The 20210-nt window shown below is 37.4% G+C and overlaps 1 protein-coding gene across 1 annotated transcript in view; it reads left to right on the top strand.

Annotated features, from left to right (window-relative positions):
* Nucleotides 1-19663, top strand: part of LOC113836241 (L-aminoadipate-semialdehyde dehydrogenase-phosphopantetheinyl transferase-like) — a 28194-nt gene extending 8531 nt beyond the window's left edge. Inside the window, 1 exon segment of the mRNA XM_035445877.1 lies at nucleotides 18749-19663. Within this exon segment, the coding sequence (XP_035301768.1) occupies nucleotides 18749-19663 (915 nt within the window).
* The last annotated feature ends 547 nt before the right edge of the window (nucleotides 19664-20210 follow it).

The following is a 20210-nucleotide window of genomic DNA, read 5'->3' as shown; positions in this document are numbered from 1 at the left end:
GACAGACATCAGAGTATTGGAACTGTTTGCACCTACCAGAAGGGAACTTTGGTCCCATACCCACCTGAAGAGGAAGAGACTCCTGCTACACCCACCAGAAGAAAGGATGGGAAGAAGACATTTTAAAAACACATTCAACAACAGAAAAACCAATATGACTCCATCGGCGACTAGGGACCATACACCAGCAAGAACAGACCATTACAATGCAGATATATCAGATGAGAATGACCTTAAAAACATCTTCATGAAAATGATAGAGGATCTCAAAGAAGATATGAGAAAATACCTTAAAGAAATGGAAGAAAAAACAAACCAAAAAAATACAAGATATCAACAAATCCTTCAAGGAAACACTTCAAGACTGAAAAAACTGAAATAGAGGACAATAAAGAAAGCATAATCTGAGGGAATGCTGGAAATAGAAAAGCTGCATAAGTGATCAGGAACTACAGATGCAAGCATAACCAACTGAATACAAGAGATGGCAGAGAGAAACTCCAGAGTTGAAGATGCATTAGGAGAAGTAGACCCATCAACCAAAGAAAATCTTAAGTTCAACAAATCCCTAACGCAAAATATCCAGGAAATATTGCATACCATGTAAAGACCAAACCTAAGAATAATTGGTATAAAAGAAGGTGAAGAAATGCAACTCAAAGGCCCAGAAAACATATTCAAAAATCATAGAAGAAAACTTTCCCAACCTAAAGAAAGTCATGCCAATGACAATACAAGAAGCCTACAGAACACCAAATAGATTAAACCAAAAAAGTCTCCTTGTCACATAATAATCAAAACCCCAAACATACACAATAAAGACAAAATATTAAGAGCAGCAAAGGAAAAAGGTCAAGTGACATATAAAGGCAAACCTATAAAAATTACACTGATTTTTCATGGAAACTCTGAAAGCCAGAAGGTCCTGGATAGATATTCTAGCTACACTAAGAGACCACAGATGCCAGCCCAGACTACTATAACCAGCAAAACTTTCTATCAATATAGAAGTAGAAAACAAGATATTCATTGACAAAAACAAATTCAAGCAATAGACTTCCACCAATTCAGCTCTACAGAAAGTTCTGGAAGGAAAACTGCAACCCAAGGAAGTAACTACAACCAGAAAAATATAGACAACAGATAATCCCACTTTACCAACAGCCAGAAGTAAAAAGAGATGGAAACCCACACATAATTCCACCACCACCACTAAATCCAAAACAAACAAGAATGAACAAACAATGGTCATTAATATCCCACAATATTAATGGTCATAACTTGCCCATAAAAAGACCCAGGTACACAAAATGGATAAGAAGACAGAATCCAACCTTCTGCTGCATACATTAAACACACCTCCACTTGAAAGACAGATGGTACCTAAGAATTAAAGGTTGGGCAAAGATTTTCCAATCAAATAGATCCAAGAAACAAGCAGGGTTAGCAAACCTGATATATAACAAATTAGACTTCAAACTAAAATCAATCAAAGGAGATGAAGGAGGTCACTTTCTGATCATCACAGGAGAGATCCATCAGGTTGTAGTCTCAATTCTTAACATTTATGGCCCAAATACAAAGGCATCCATGGTTATAAAAGAAACATTAATAAAACTCAAATCACACATAAACCTGCTCAAACTTTTAGTGGGTGACTTCAACATCCCACTCTCACCACTGGACAGGAACACCAGACAGAAACTTAACAAAGAAACAAAAAAACTAATAGAAGTTATGGCCCAATTGGGCTTAACAGACATTTATAGAACATTCCACCAAAACTCAAAACAATATACTTTCTTCTCAGCACCATAAGGAACCTGCTCTAAAATCTACCACATACTTGGCAACATAGCAAAACTCACCAGGTACAAAAAAATTAAAACAACCCCCTTTATCTTATCAGACCACCATGCTTTAAAGTTAGAATTCAACAGCAAGATGAATTGAAGAAAACCTATAAATTCTTGGAAATTAAGTAATGCCCAATTGCACAATTTCTGGGCTGAAGAAGAAATAAAAAAAGAAATAGAAGATTTCCTAGAATTCAATGAGAATGCAGACACAACATACCCAAACTTATGGGACACTTTGAAAACAGTGCTAATTTGAAAGTTCGTAGCAATAAGTGCCCACATGAAGAAACAGCAGAATAATTACACTAAAGAATTAACAGCACAACTGAAAGAACACAAAGAGGCCAATATAATCCAGAGGAGTAGATGCCAGTAAATAATCAAATTGAGGTCTGAAATCAGTAAAGTGGAAACTAGGAGAATAGTATAAAGAATCAACAAAACAAAGACTTGGTTCTTTGAGAAGATCAACAAGATAGACAAACCTTTATCCAAACTTACCAAACAGCAGAGATGGACATGCAAATTAATAAAATCAGGAATGAAAAGAAGGGACATAACACAAACTCAGAGTAAATCCAGAGAATCATCATGTCATACTTTGAAAACCTGTATTCCTCAAAGTTTGAAAATCTAAATGAAATGGACAATTTTCTGTAGAGATTTCATTTACCAAAATTAAATCAAGAACAAATAAACAACTTAAATAGACCTATAAACTCTGACGAAATAGAAGCAGTCATCAAAAGTCTCCCAACCAAAAAAAGCCTAGAACCAGAAGGATTCACTGCAGAATTCTACCAGAAATTCAAGGAACAGCTAACAGCAATTCTCCTCAAAGTATTCCACACATTAGAAGCAGAAGGGTCATTGCCAAACTCTTTTTACGAGGCTTCAATAACTGTGATACCCAAGCCACACAAAGTCACAACTAAGAAAGAGAACTACAGACTAATATCCCTCATGAACATTGATGCAAAAATACTCAATAAAATACTGGCAAATCAGATGTGGGATCGGTGAAGATCTTTTCCCATTCTGTGCGTGGTCGTTTTATCCTACTGACTGTTTCCTTTGCCTTGCAGAAGCTTCCACATCTGACAGAGGACTGATTTCCAAAATATATAAGGAGCTCAAGAAGCTAGCCACCAAAACACCAAACAATGAAATTAAAAAGTGGGGTGCAGAACTAAATAGGGAATTCTCAACAGAGTAATCTGAAATGGCTGAAAGACACTTAACAAAGTGCTCAAAATCATTGGCCATCAGAGAAATGCAACTCAAAACAACTCTGAGATACCACTTCACACCTGTCAGAATGATTAAAATCAAAAATACCAATGACAATCTATGCTGGAGAGGATGTGGAGAAAAAGGAGCACTCCTCCATTGTTGGTGGGAGTGCGAACTTGTAAGACCACTCTGGAAATCAGTATGGCAGTTGCTCAGAAAAATGGGAATCAGTCTACCTCAAGATCCAGCCATTCCCCTCTTGGGTATATACCCAAATAGGGCATGTACTTACAACAAGGACATTTGTTTAACCATGTTCATAGCAGCATTGTTTGTAATAGCCAGAACCTGGAAACAACCTAGATGCCCCTCTACTGAAGAATGGATTGAGAAAATGTGGCACATCTATACAATGGAGTACTACTCCGCAGAAAAAAGCAACGGAATCTTGAAATTCGCAGGCAAATGGATGGAACTAGAGGAAACCATCCTGAGTGACATAACCCAGTCACAAAAAGACAAACAAGGTATGTATTCAATGATATATGAATTTTAGACATAGAGCAAAAATTACCAGTATATAATGCTCTTCACCAAAGAAACTAGGAAACATGAAGGACTCTAAGGGATAAATGGTCCCCAGGAATGGAAGTGGCATGAACTCCCGAACTAATTGGGGGCATGAGGGTGGGGGGGGAAGGAGCTGCTACAATAAGAGCAAGAGAAGAGGAGAAGAGGAGAGGAAACGGAGGGGCAGAAACATTGAGTTGGGGGAAGAATAGAGGAAAGAGAGCAAGATGAGAGATACCATATCAGAGGGAGCCACTGTAGGCCCGAGAAGGGATCAGGAACCAGGGAGATCTCCAGAGACCTACAAGGATGACATGATCTGACAATTCAAGCAACGGTGGAGAGGATAACCTAAAAACCCTCCCCCTAAAATGAGATTGATGACTTCTCTTTATGCCATCCTAGAGCCCTCACCCAGTGGCTGATGGAAACAGAGACAGACATCCACAGATATACAATGAGCTGAAATCGGGAATTTAGTTGAAAAGAGGGAGGAATGAAGAACAAAGGGGTCTGTACCAGGTTGGAGAAACCCACAGGAACAGTTGGCCTAAACAAGGGAGAGCACATCGACCCCAGATGCTGTCTGGGAGGCTAGTACAAGACTGATCCAGACCCCTGAACATGGATGTCAATAAGGAGGCCTCTGCACTCCAGGGAGCCTTTGGTAGTGGATTAGTATTTTTCCCTGGTGCAAGAAAGGACTTTGAGAGCCCATCCCATATGAAGGGTTACACTCTGGCCCTGGACACATGGGGAAGGGCCCAGGATCAGCATAGGAAGACTTGGTGGACTTTGCAGAGCCCCCGTTGAGGGCCCTACCCTGCCTGGGGAGTGGTGGGTGGATGGGGTGGGGGGTGGGCTGGGGGTGGGGAGGAAGTTTGGGGGTGAGGGGAGGGAGAGGGAGAAGGGATTTGAAATAAGCTTGTTCCCTAACTAGAACTAATAAAAAAAAATACTGGCAAATCAAATACAAGAACATATCAGAGGAATCATCCACCATGATCAAGTAGGGTTCATCCCAGGATGCAAGGATGGTACAACATATGAAAATCTATCAATGTAATCCACCATATAAACACACTGAGGGGAAAAAAACCAAATGATCATGTCACTAGATGCCAAAAAACCCCTTGACAAAATCTAACACCCCTTCCTGATAAAGGTCTCGGAGACATCAGGGATAACAGGAACATACCTCAACATAATAAAAGCAATATACAGCAAGCCAACAGCCAACATCATATTAAATGGAGAGAACTCAATGCAATTCCTCTAAAATCAGGGAGAAGACAAGCCTGTGCACCCACTCCATACCTATTCAATATTGTCCTTGAAATTCTAGCTAGAGCAATAAGACAACAAAAGGAGATCAAGGGGATACAAATCAGAAAGGAAGAAGCCAAATTTTCACTATTTGCAGATGATATAATAGTCTACATAAGTGACCCGAAAAATTCCACCAGGGAATTCTTAGAGCTGATAAACACCTTCAGCAAAGTGTCAGGATGCAAGATTAACTCAAAAAAAAAAAAATCTGCAGTCCTACTATTTACAGATGATACATTCGGGGAGAAAGAAATCATAGAATATCACACTTTACAGGTGCCACAAATAACATAAAATACCATGGGAAAAAGCAAACCAAAAAAGTGAAAGACCAGTACCATAAGAATTTTGAGACTATAAAGAAAGAAATTAAAGAAGATACCAGAAAATGAAAGAATCTCCCATGTTCTTGGATAGGTAGGATCAACATGATAAAAATGGGATTCTTGCCAAAAGCTATCTACAGATTTAATGCAATCCCCATCAAAATCCCAACACAATTCATTAAAGACCTTGAAAGAACAATCTCAACTTTACATGGAAAAACAAAAGACCCAGGATACCCAAAACAAGCTTGTACACTAAAGGAACTTCTGGAGGCATCACCTCCATGACTTTAAGTTCTTTTACAGAGATATAGTCCTGAAAACAGCTTGGTATTAGTAAGAAAATTAACAGGTAGACCAATGGAATAGAGTTGAAAACCCTGAAATTACCCTACATACCTACAAACATTCAATTTTTGAAAAAGAAGCTAAATTTATACGATGGAATAAAGCAACATCTTCAACAAATGGTGCTGGCATAACTGGATGCTGGGATGTAGAAGACTGCAGATGGATCCACGTCTATTGCCATGAACAAAACTTAAGTCAAAATGGATTAAAGAACTCAACATCAATCCAGCCACACTGAACCTATGAGAAGACAAAGTGAGAAATACCATTGAATTAAATGGAACAGGAGTATGCTTCCTGAGCATTACACCACTAGCACAGACACTGAGATCAACAATTGATAAATTCGACCTCATGAAATTGAGAAGCTGTGTAAGGCTAAGGACACAGTCAACAGACTGGGAAAAGATATTCACCAACCTCACATCTGACAGAGGTCTGATATCCAAAATTTACAAAGAAATCAAGGAGCTAGCCTCCAAAACACCAAATAATCCAATTAAAAAGTGGGGTACAGAACTAAATTGACAATTCTCAATAGAAGAAGCTAAAATGATGAAAGACAAATAAGAAAGTGTTCAACATCCTTAGCCATCAGGGCAATGCAAATGAAAACAACTCTGTGATACCACCTTACTCCTGTTAGAATGGCTAAAATCAAAAACATCAATGATAGAATGGCTAAAATAAAAAACACCAATGCTGGAGAGGATGTGGAGAAGGGGGAACACTCCTCCACTGTTGATGGGAGTGCCAACTTGCACAACCATTTTGGAAATCAGTATGGTGACTCCTCAGGAAAATGGGAATCAGTCTACCACAAGATCTAGTAATCTTACTCTTAGTCATAATTAGCACATTCATATAACAAGAGAATCTGTTCAAGGATCTTCATAGCAGCACTATTTGTAATAGCCAGAACCTGGAAGCAACCTAGATGCCCCTCAACTGAAGAATGGATAGAGTAAATGTGGTACATTTATACAATGGACTACTACTCACCAAAACAAACAAACAAACAAACACAATGGAATCTCAAATTTGCAGGAAAATGGATGGAACTAGAAAAAAACACTCTGAGCAAGGTAACCCAATCACAAAAAGACAAACATGGTATGTACTCACTCATCTGTGGTTTTAGACATAGGGCAAAGGGTTACCACCCTACAATCCATACTGCCAGAAAAGGTAGTAAACAAGGAGGACCCTAAGAAAGACATACATGTTCCCCTGGAAAAGGGGAAAGAGTCAAGATCTCCTGAGCAAATTGGGAGCAAGGGAGGTGGGGGGAGGGAGATAGGAGAATGAGAAGGGGAGAAGAGGAATGGTGGGGAGGACATGAGGGAGCAGAAAGGTTGAGTCAGAGGAAGAATAGAAGAAAACAAGAAAGAAGATACCATTATAGAAGGAGACATTTTAGGTTTTCAGAGAAATCGGGCACTAGGGAAATGTCTGGAGATCTACAATGATGACACCATCTAACAATCAAAACAACAGAAGAGAGGCTATTTTAAATGCCCTCACCTGATAATGAGATTGATGGCTGTGTTATATGCAATCCTTTAGCCTTCATCCAGCAGTTTGTGGAAGTAGAAGCAGACACCCACAGCTAAACACTGAGCTGACCTGGAATCCATTTGCAGAGAACAAGTGATGAGCAAAGGCGTCAAGACCAGGCTGGTGAAACCCACAAAAATACCTGACATGAATAAGGGGGTGCTCTTGGTCCCCAGACTGATAGCTGGGACTGATCCAGACTCCAGGAATGTGGGTTTCGATGAGGAGACCTCAGAAATATACCGGAACTCCTGTAGTAGTTCAGTATGTATCCCAAGCATAGGTGTGGACTTTGGGAGACCAATCCACAAATAGGGATACTCCCTGAGCCAACACACGGGGATGGGAATAGGCCCTATCCCAAATGATATGATAGACTCTGATGACCCCCTATGAAAGGCCTCACACTCCCTGGGGAGCAGAAAGATATGTGATAAGTAGGGTTTAATTTTAGGGGGAGCAGGGGAGGGAGTTGGATCTGCGAGTGACATGTAAAACAATCTTGTTTTTAATTCAAATAAAAAAAAGATGGAAAAAAATTGAAATACATTTCATAAGGCAATGACTGCCATTGGTGGTCAGTATTCTGATTATATTCAAAATGAAAAAAATATTTGTATAGGACACTGTATGTTAGGTACCATGAGATATATTCATCATTTCCTATAAGGACAAAGAAAAAAATTACATACTAATCACCATGTTTACAAGAAGATGTTTACAATATCGGTGGATATTTTGGGAGGAAAGGAAGGAAGGGAAGGGAAGAAAGAAAAGAAAGAAAGAAAAGATGAAGGAGAAGAAAAAGAAAAAAGACAAGTTGTATTGGAAGATCTGCCTATATTGCTACAATCTCACAGTAAGACATTAGTAGATTAGCAGACATTTTTGCATAAGTGTACACAGGAAATGGTTTCTTAGGATGAAATCTATTTGTGTTGCTGATACTGTTAACAGTGGCAAAATGATAATTGAGGAATCAGACAAATAGATTGTGAGGTTTAGTTTTATGTTAACTCTACCCAATATATAATCATTGTGAAAGACAGCATCTCAGTTGAGAAAATGCTCCTGTCACTCCCGACTGGTTTCCCCCACCACCGACTGTGCAAGCCTGATATTTATTTTTTTCATTGATGTTTGATGTTGAAGAATCTGGATCACTGTAAGTGGTGACTTCCCTGAGCAGATGGTCTTTGTTGCTATAAGAAAGCAGAAGCCAGCCATGAGGATCAAGGAATTAAGTAGCACTCCTCCATAGTCAATGCCATTGCCCTGCTTGAAATCATACCTTGGCTTCTTTCAATGATAGACTGTAATATAAAACAAGAAGCTGAAATAAACCTTTTTCTCCCCATATTGCTTTCTCAGCAATAGAAACTCATATTAGGACAAAGATTAACATAGGGGAAGCTGTGGAAGGATTTGTGAAGACTGACTCCAAATTTGGAAGGACTTTTATTGCACAGGGTACTATTCCCCAGCATCACATGTCACATGATATAGAGGAACTTTGGAGAAGTTCTGTCTCCTTGATAAGTTCTCCATGCTTGATTCTTTAGTTCTGGCTTTGAATTTTTAACACATTATGAAAATTAGCCATGTAATACTTACCTATTTGCTTCTCATTAACAGGAAAATATAAAAATAGTTGAATATGCATTGATAAAATTTTGAATTTTGTGATTAAATTCAGTATGTCTACAACAGTTTTATATGTCTTCTGTATACAAGTATCAATTAATAGTCACAATTAATATAGCAGAATAAAACTTTACATTTGTCTTTAATAATATGATTTATAATTAAGCAGGGTGGAGATATGGCTCAATGAGTCAATGTCTCAGAGGCAAACTGAGCATTAAGGCAAGGAATATCTAGGATACTAACATTTCTATTGTCCCATTGATTACCAAGGTAGAAGTTATTTATAGACACTGATAACAATGTGGAATTGTGGAATGCATGATGGATGGCAAAGAAGAAAATTTGGAAGTCTTGGAGAGTATCAGACATTGGTAATGGAAAAAAGTTTTGGTAAGAAAAGATGCTTTTGATTGCTCTATTAGCAATGAGAACAAGAGTTCAGATTCCAACACTAATGCACAAAACTGTTACAGATGCATGACTTTTAATCCTACCACTAGGAATCAGTGATAGTTGAACCCTAGAGGCTCAGTGGCCAGGCCAACTAAATAATAATTAACCTATAAGTTCAGTAACAGAATCTGTTTCATAAAAAATAATAAAGTGGAAATTTAAAATGTACTCAGTGTTGAGTTCAAGCCTTCAGATACACACCTATAGACAAGTATACCAGCACATACATGTGTATACAAGCAACATGTACAAACATATATGCACATATACACATAAGTAGACAAAAGTTGTTTTTGTTTCCCTGTTGATTTAATTTAATACTTCTTATTACAGTCTCTACTTATCTAATATATATGAAGGATTTTATGAAAAGTTTATGTAGAAAAGGAAGAACTGAACAACAGTTATGTGGGAACTCAGCTTTCACTGTGTAGTTGATGCTTCATGTTCAGAATCCTTATAAAGCTTGAATTTACTGGGGAGAATTCCCTTAGCAAGAGGATTTAGCCTTCAAAGTTCTTCATGCAATTCTTAGCTCCAAGATGTCTTACCTGTCATCTGTAGCACAAATATCAGTCCTTCAGCATTCCCTAGCAACTTTTCAAAACCTTACTTGAAATCAGATTTCAGTTTCCAGTGGCCCACTCTAATCTCCTAGGGTTTCACCACTCGTGCTTTTGGCCTTCAGGCTATCATCTGATTTGATCTCAGATTTCTTTTCTCAGGTTCCTCTAGGGGAAGCTGTAGCCACACCTACTTAGGGGCTGGGTACAGGTGTGCCTTACCAGGCTTGTGAGGGTGTGGTCAGGGTGATGGAGAGCAAGACTTGAAGGGGACTGTGTTTTCTCTTTAGGTTTCTCTTTTGGGCTTGCATACAGACTGCTGCCACGCCGGAGTAAGTAAGGCTCTGTAAGTAAGGCTTTTCCCTATTAAATACCCTTATATTTCTACCTGACTCCATATTGGTAATTTCCCTCTATAGCTTCCTACTTCTTTCTCAATGCAACTTGTTTTTTCTTCCTTAGAGTCTTGTATAAAAGAGTTCTCTCTATTAAAACCACTTAGCATTTTGAAACAGACAACGGTTTTAATGTTTTTCACACTATTGTATTATTATTTGATTACTGTTTCTAATTTTCTAGCTAGAGCATGGCAAGAATTCCTTTCAACGGAAAAAAATCACATTGTCATTTTTTTGTAGCAGAACTGATTATCAATGAGCCTCAAAGGCAGAATTTTCTTTTAATTACACAATGACAACTTAAGTGATTATAAGTCATTATTAAGCCACACCTGCATAAGAAGATCATCAGTTGGAACTAACTAAGACTGAAACTGTGTTTGCTCTGTCATCAGCATGTACATTCAATTCTTATGACAAGAGCAGAAGGGTCACAGGGAACAAAAAGTGTGGGGAACACAGGTCACAGCCACAGTGACTTACAATGCATGTGATTATTCCTGCAAGCATATAAGACATTCATGGGAGAGTTGTAATAAAGAAACTATATTAAAATAAAGCTGTAATATATTTTAAATATAATACCCTCTATTTACTATACCAATCTTTTTAGATTCTTAAACATGGGAAAGTATAGAAAAGAAAGACAAAATGCTATAATTCTACTACCAGAAAGCCACTAAGTAGCTATATGGGTTTTCTTTCCTAGTTTTGTTTGTTGTTTTTTTCCAGTTCCTGTGGAAGGTATATGAACTCACATTGATTTAATGTTGTATACTAGATGAAGTAATACATAAAGGCATATCCAGTAGAATAACACTTGATTTCTCAGCGGAGACTCTAAAAACCATGAAGGCTTTTAGATAGTCTATGAAGCCTAAGAGAACATAGATGCCAGGCAAGATTAAGATATCCAGTAAAACTTGCAATCACAATAGACAGAGAAAAAAACTGCCACAATAGAAACAGTTAAGCAGTATATATCCACAAATCAAGCTCTACAGAAAATGCTAGAAGGAAAATTAACTTGAAAACTTTAAGTACAACAGAGAAAACAAAGGGATAAATAATGTCAAACCAATAAATCAAAAGGGGGACTCATATCATAACAACAAAATAACAGAAATCAACAAATACTGCTCTTTGATGACTCTGAATATGAATGGTCTCAATTTCACAATAAAAAGACACTGACTAACAGATTGGATTTGAAAACAGTCTCCAATATCCTAGTGGATCCAAGAAACACCTTAAAATCAAGGATAGATGTCACCTTGGGGAAAAAATGGAAAAGAATATTTCAAAGAAACATTCTAAAAGAAAGGCTGGGGTAGTTAAATGTCTTACACAATAAACTTCAAATCAAAACCAATCAAGAAACATAAGGAAGGATACTTCGCATGAACTCTTCCAAGGAAAAATTCACCAAGAAGAGATTGCAATTTTAAACATTTGTGCACCAAACACAAAGTCAGCCATGCTGATAAAAGGAATGATACAACAGTTTAAATCTTATGTTGACCTTCATAGAGTGAAAGCAGATGACTTCAATACCTTTTCCTTACCAACAGACAAGTCATCCATATAAAAGCTAAACAGAGAAATTCTGGAGTTGATGTTATAAAAACATATCTAACATATGTTCACAGGGTATTTAATCCAAACTCGAAAGAATATACCTTCTTCTTTGCACCTTATGAAACATTGTCCAAAATTGAGCCCATACTTGGACACAAAGCAAGTTTCAAATGTTGCAAGAAAATGAAATAACATCTTGCATCCTTTCTGACCACCAGAGATTAAAGCTGGTTATCAGCAAAAACAGAAACAAGAGAACGCTTATAAAGTTAGAAAAAGTGAATAATTCTCTACTGAATGAAAAAAATGGGTCAAGATAGAAATTTTAAAAAGTTAAAAATTTTCTAGAATAAAATGAAAATGAACATACAACATACTAAAACTTATACAAAACAATGAAAGCAGTTCTAAGAGTCAAATTAACAGTACTACATACCTACATGAAAAAAAAAATCAAAGAGATCATATTAGTAACTTAACATAATGGAAAGCTCTAGAAATAAAAGGAGATACCATCCTCAAAGGAATAGACAGCAAGAAATAATCAAACTCAGGGAAAAAATCAATACACTGGAAAAAGTATAAAGAATCAATAAAACAGAGAGTTGTTTCTTTGAGAAAAATCAGTAATATTGACAAACCCCTAGCCAACTAATTGAAAGGCAGTGATTGAAGATCTAAATTATCTAAATTATGAAAAGGAGGACATAATAACAGATAGTGAGACAACCCAAAGATCCCTAAAAATAAAATAAAAAATCTGTAGTCCACCAAATTGGAAAACCTGGGTCAGATGGATACATTTCTTGATATATACAATATACCAGTGTTGAATTAGGATCAGTGAAACAACATAAACCTATAACCCCAGTAAAATAGAGCAGTAATTAAGTCACCAACCAAGAAAACCCAGGGTCAGATGGTTTTGGACTTTCAAAGAATTTATCCCAACATTCCTCAAATTATCCTACAAAGTAGAAAACAAATGAACATTGACAAATTCTTTTCATGAGTCCTGAATTAGGTGATACTTAAACCACATAAAGACCAAATAAAGAAAGAGAATCACAGACCAATTTCCCTTAAGGGCATGGATGCAAAACATCTCAATAAAATACATGCAAACTGAATCCATGAATACATCAAATATTCATCTTCTATGATCAAGAAGACTTCATCCTGGAGATGCAAGGATGATGCAACATATGTAAATCAATAAACATAGACTACCATATGGGCCAACTGGAATGCAAAAACCACACGATTATCTCATTAGATGCAGAAAAGGCCTTTGAAAAAATCAAGTACTCCTTCATGAAAAAAGTCATAGAGAGACAAGAGCTACAAGGGAAATAACTCAACATAGTAAAGATGATTTATATCAAGCCACAGCCAACATCAACCTAAACAGAGAAAAAACTCAATGCATTTCCACTAAAATCAGGGACAAGGCAAAGATGTCTATTCTCTCCATACCAATTCATATGTGTACTTGAGACTTAAATAGACCAAAAAGAGAATTGAAGGATATGAAGGAGATACAAATTAGAAAGGAAGAAGTAAAAGTATCCTTATTTGAATATGACAAAAGCATATACATAAATGACCTTTAAAAAGTCACAATGAAATTTCTACAGCTTATAAACACATCCAACAAAGTAGCATGATACAAAATTAACATACAATTGTCCGTAGCCTTCCTATATACAAATGACAAATGGTCTGAACAAGAAACCAGGAAAAATTTTCCTCTTACAATATCCTTTAAGAGATATCTTAGGGTAATTCTAACCAAGCAAATGAAAGACTTGTATGATAACATTTTAAAATATTGAAGAAAGAAAATAAAGAAGAAAGATGGATTGTTAGGATTAATATATTAAAATGACCATCCTAAGAATGCAATATACAGAATTAATGCAATCCCCATCCATATTCCAGCACAATTCTTCACATAAATTGCCATGTCGGTTTTCAGATACATGTGGATGCAGGGAAAACTCAGGGTAGTTAAAAAATTACCTAAATAATAAAGAACTGCTATAAGTATAATTATGATTATCCCCATTTCAAATTGTACTACAGTGCTATAGCAATATAAATAGCATGTTATTGGCATAAAACCAGAAACTTTGATCAATGTAATAGAATTAAAGTCATAGGCATAAATACATACAGCTATGAACATTAAATTTTTGACAAAGAAGCTAGAAATACACACACTGGAAAAAGACAGAATCTTCAAAAATTGATGGTGGTCAAACAAGATGCCTTCATGTAGAATAATGCAAAAATATCTATACTTAATCACCTTACAAAAACTTCATCTCCAAAAAGATCAAGTATCTCAATGTAAACCTAGATTCAATGAATCTGAAGAAAGAGAAAGTAGGAGATATTCTTGAACTCTTTGGTGAAATACTTTCTGAATAGAATGTGGATAGCGAAGACACTAAAAACAGCAACTAATCAATAAGATCTTGTTAAAACTAGAAAGCTTCTATATAGCAAAGGACACCATCATTCAAAGAAGCAGTTACCAGAGTGGGAAAATATTATTCTAACCACCATCTTTTAGAGGGCCATACATAAAATATATAAAGAACTCAAAAGAAACTGAATTATCAAGAAAATATATAATCTAATTAAATTTTGAGTATAGATCTAAACAGACTTCTCAAAACATGAAACAAATTGTGGAGAAGCACTTAAAGCAATGTCCAGCATCCTTAGTAGTCAGAGAAATACAAATCAAAACTACTTTGGGATTTCATCTTATTCAAGATTTGTCAAGATCAATAAAACAAATGACATGACATGCTGGCAAGGATGTAGAGTAAGAAATCTCACAATTGCTGCTGACAATTCAAACTTATAAGGCCACCTTGGAAATCAGTATGGGGGTTTGCTGGGAAGCTTGGAATAGGTGTACCTCAAGATTCAAACATATCACTATTGGGTAAACATCCAAAGGACACTTCATCCTACTACAGAGATACTTGTTCAGCCATCTTAAATGCAGTTCTATTCATAATTTCAAAAATTGGAAACAGCTTAGATGTCTGTCAAAGGAATACTGGATAAAGAAAATGTGGGACATTTATACATAGACTATTTCTCAGCTGTTGAAAAAATGAAGTTATGAAATTTTCAGGTAAATGGATTGAGTTAAACAAAAAAGTACATCAAGGGAGAGGTAACTCAGACATAAAAAGAAATTTGTGACATGTTTTTTCATATGTGCATGTTAGTTGTTAAGACTTTGGTACACAGGCTACAATCTATATAACCATGAAGACTGGTTGCAGGGACTAGACATGTCTTGCCACCAGACAAAACCTCTTGTTCTGGAGATAAATTACATCAAACCATGTTTTTGGCAAAAAGCATCCCCATGGAAACCATTAAACCACCAACGTTATTGCCAGGAATATTGGTTACTCTCTACAAACTGATGTCAAGGTCATATTACTGAAGACAAAACCTACATAACTCACAGAACACAGAAAAGGCTAGCTAGTACCTACCTAAATCCCTTACCCCTTATGACCAATGATTGTGGTACTGGGAATTATTCTGCTTATTAAAAGAGGATAAAGGTAGACATCAATCTGGCTACAAATCATGCAATTTAAATGGCTACCTAGCTGCAAGATATTCTGGTGTAATAGTATCACAAAGGTTGTGGGAGTGACCAAACACTCAGATTGGAATTACAGCCAATTCTATAAGATGGAACCCATGCTTGGAAATTGCCTGGGTGTCTAAGAACCAGAGACTAGATAGGCCAAAGATCTATGGTAAAACCAAATACTATAGTTCTAATAGAATGTAGCAATGAAATGACTCCAAACCACATTCTGTTTTGCTGATATATCAGTGTCTTGCCCATTCATCATCAGAGAAGCTCCCTCCAGCAGTAGACATGAATAATAGAGAGGCCAATGACTGTGTAGTGTTCTCCAATACACACATACAGAGAGAGAGAGAGAGAGAGAGAGAGAGAGAGAGAGAGAGAGAGAGAGACAGAGAGACAGAGAGACAGAGAGACAGAGAGACAGAGAGACAGAGAGAGACAGAGAGAGGCAGAGACAGAGAGACAGAGAGAGACAGAGACAGAGAGACCTTAGAACATGAAATCTTAAATGGGAGGTTTCCATCAAATCTTTCCTCCCAGGGCTGAGAGAATTCTGTAAAATATGGGGCTGAATGAGTGTATGAGCCAGGAGGGATGGAAGACACAAGGAAACCAGGCTTTTTAGACACAACATGACCAACACACATATAGACTCACACAATGTGTGGCAATATGTAAAGGCCTTGTATGGGTCTAAACCAGACAGAAATCAAGTACTACAAGAAGACTCAAGAATCCATCCCTAACCTGAAAACTATCTCCAAGTGATAAATACTTGCAAAGGAAAAATTAATTTTCACCAACAGTATCAAACCTAATTTAAGTGCAGCAATACATGGGCATCACAAAATAAACTCAGGAGTATTTCTAGAATAAGTTTTCAAAATATTTTAAAAAGACATTTTTGCTTGATTTTTTTACCTCACCATTTTTTTGTTTACATATAATGGTTTCTGATTCTATTTTTCACAGGTTTTCTATGTGAGTAAATTTATGTGTGTGACAATATCTGTATGTCTGTATGACAATATCTGTATCTGTATGCTGTTTTCATGCATTTTTCCCATTTTTATTTGAATTAGAAACAAGATTGTGTTACATGTCAATCCAAGGCACCTCTCCCACTCCTCCTCCCCTAACACATCCCAAAATAAAACCCTACCTATCACATAACCTTTTTTCTCCCCAGGGAGGGTGAGGACTTCCATAGGGGGTCTTCAGTGTCTGTCATATCCTTTGGGATAGGGCCTAGGCCCATCCCCATGTTTCTTGGCACAGGAAATATCCCTTTTTGGGAGCTCCCAAAGTCCACACCTATGCTAGTGATAAGTACTGATCCACAGGAAGCCTCATGTATTCCTGAGGTCTCCTCACTGACACCCACATTCATTGTGTCTGGATTAGTCCAGTGCTGGTATTCCAGCTATCAGTCTGGGGACAAAAAGCTCCCAGTTGTTCACATCAGCTGTTTCTGTGGTTTTCTTCTGCCTGTTCTGGACCCCTTTGCTCATCACTCGTCCTTCTCTATAATTGGATTCCAATTGAGGTCAGTGATTAGCTGTAGGTGTCTGCTTTTACTTCTACCAGCTCCTGAATGAAGGCTATAGGATGGCATATAAGTCAGTCATCAATCTCATTATGAGGGAGGGCATTTAAGGTAACCTCTCTTCTGTTGCTAAGATTGTTGGAAGGTGTCATCTTGGTAGATCTCCAGACCATTCCTTAGTGCCTGATTTCTCTGTAAACCTAAAATGTTTCCATCTACTATGGAATCTCTTATCTTGTTTTCTTCTATTCTTTCTCTGACTCAACCTTTCTGCTCCTTCATGTACTCCTCAACCCTCCTCTTCTCCCCTTCTCATTCTCCTAGCACCCTATCCCTCCACCCATGCTCCCAATTTGCTCAGGAGGTCTTGTCCATTTCTCCTTCTCTGGGGACAACGTATGTGTCTCTTAGAGTTTTCCTTGTTACCTAGATTCTCTGATGGTGTGAATTGTGGGCTAGTAATCTTTTTCTCTATGTCTAAAATCCATATATAAATGAAAACATACCCTGTTTGTCATTTTGTGATTGGGTCACCTCGCTTAGGATGATTTCTTCTAATTCTATTTGCCTACAAATTTTTAGATTCCATTGTTGTTGTTTTTTTTCTGCAGAGTATTACTCCATTGTTTAAATGTACCACATTTTCTCTATCCATTCTTCAGTTGAGGGACATCTAGGATGCTTCCAGGTTCTGGCTATTACAAATAGTGCTGCTATGAACATCATTGAAAACATGTCCTTTTTGTATGAATGTGCTTCTTTTGGGTATATGCCTAAGAGTGGAATTGCTGCATCTTGTGGTAGACTGTTTCCCATTTTCCTGAGGAGTCACCATACTGATTTCCAAAGTGGCTCTACTAGTTTGCACTCCAACCAGCAGTGGAGGAGTGTTCCCCTTTCTCCACATCCTCTCCAGCATAAACTGTTATTGGTGTTTTGATTTTAGCCATTCTCACAGGATTAAGATGGTATCTCAGAGTTGTTACGATTTGCATTTCCCTGATGGCTAAGGATGTTGACTTCTTCCTTTCCAAATTGTACCCACTTGATCTCCATTTATTGTCTTATTGCTCTAGCTAGAACTTCAAGGATTTTGACAAAGTAGTCAAAACTATAAACTGGAATAAAGAAAGCATCTTCAACAAATGGTATTGGCATAACTGGATGCTGGCATGTAGAAGACTGAAGATAGATCCATGTCTATAGCCATGCACAAAACTTAAGTCCAAATGGATCAATGACCAACATAAACCCAGCCACACTCAACTTATTAGAAGTGAAAGAAGGAAATGCATTTGAACAAATTGGTACATGAGACTGCTTCCTGAACATAACACCAATAGCACAGACACTGAGAACAACAATTAGTGAATGGGACCTCCTGAAATGGAGAAGCTTCTGTAAGGCAAAGGACACAGTCAACAAGTCAACATGACAGCCCATGAATGGGAAAATATATTCACCAGCCCCACTAAGCAGAGAGATCCAAATATTCCCTCTGTATCCCCCCATTGTTACTGATCTTCTCTGTCTGTGGATTGTAGCATGGTTACCTTTTACTTTATAGCTAATATCCACTTACAAGTAAAAATATTCCATGTTTGTCTTTCTGGATGGTTAATTTTCTCAGGATGCCTTTTTTTCCGAGTTACATCCATTTCTTTTCAAATTTTATGATGTCTTTAAAAAAAAGTTGAATAGGGGCCCTGGGAGGCGCATGGTGCTTCCCCCAAGAGGCTGTGCATCGTGCCGGCCATGGAGGGCATTCGCTGGGCCTTCTCCTGAGGCAACTGGCTGCCCAGTCGAACCGAATGGCTGCTGGCGCTGCGGTCGATCCAGCCCGAGGAGAAGGAACGCATCGGCCAGTTCGGATTTGCCCGTGACGTCAAGGCGGCCCTGGCTGGTCGTCTGATGATACGGAAGTTAGTTGCAGAGAAATTCAATATCCCTTGGAATCACATTCGTCTCCAGAGAAATTCAAAAGGAAAGCCCGTTCTTGCAAAAGACTCATTGAATTTCAACTTTAACATCTCACATCAAGGGGACTATGCAGTTCTTGCTGCAGAACCTGAGCTACAAGTTGGCATTGATATAATGAAGACTAGTTTTCCAGGTCGTGGTTCAATTCCAGAATTCTTTCATATTATGAAAAGAAAGTTTACCAACAAGGAGTGGGAAACAATCAGAAGTTTTAATGATGAATGGACTCAACTGGACATGTTTTACTGCCATTGGGCACTGAAAGAAAGCTTTATAAAAGCCATTGGTGTTGGATTAGGATTTGAAATGCATCGACTTGAATTTGGTATATCTCCATTAAACTTGAATATAGGCCAGGTTTATAAGGATGAGGAAGAAGAAAAAGAATGGGCTTTTGAGGAAAGCAAAATAGATGAGCACCATTTTGTTGCAGTGGCCCTTAGGAAACCTGGTGGATCTAGACATCAAAGTGTTTTGTATCAAGATGATTCTAAACCATCCCAGAGGCAGTTCACCATCCTTAACTTCATTGATTTGATAGCATCTGCTGTTCCTATGACACCTGAGGATCCTTCATTTTGGGACTGTTTTTGCTTCACAGAAGAAATTCTTATACGAAATGATACCAAGTCATGATAGAATCCCTGAGTAAAGAAAAGAAAAGAAAAGAAAAGAAAAGAAAAGAAAAGGGGGCAGTCTTCTGTGTTCACTAAAATAAAATACTGGGATGTGGTGAAATTTTATTTATCAAAATATTTTTAAAGACCCAAATGCTTTTAAAGAGCAGATTTCCAGTTCAGTGGCTCCTTTGAATATATTTACTTCTTACTGTCCAGAATTGTAATTGATAGAAATGATGACAGAATCTTCCAATGGGAAATGTGCTTTATAGAAGGAAAAAAGTATAAAATTGCTGAAGGCAAGCATTTTCACAGAACTACCATAAGACTTGAGTTACTATTCCAGAAACATTTGTTGCAAATGAATCCATATTAACTTTTTTTTAATGAGATAATGTGTTTTGTAATTTGAAGAAAATACATCAGCTCTTCGTAACTGTTCTTGTTGTGTAGACTTAGTGGTTTTAAGATATTGTCTTTTATGATATGTGTGGCACATATTATAAGGGTTAAGTTGTCATTAGCATTATGGTACTCATTTTGCCTTAGCTGCAGTAACATAA

This window comes from Cricetulus griseus, chromosome 5, assembly GCF_003668045.3.
Source record: "Cricetulus griseus strain 17A/GY chromosome 5, alternate assembly CriGri-PICRH-1.0, whole genome shotgun sequence".
Lineage (NCBI taxonomy): Eukaryota > Metazoa > Chordata > Mammalia > Rodentia > Cricetidae > Cricetulus > Cricetulus griseus.
This window is presented reverse-complemented; position numbering and strand designations above follow the sequence as displayed.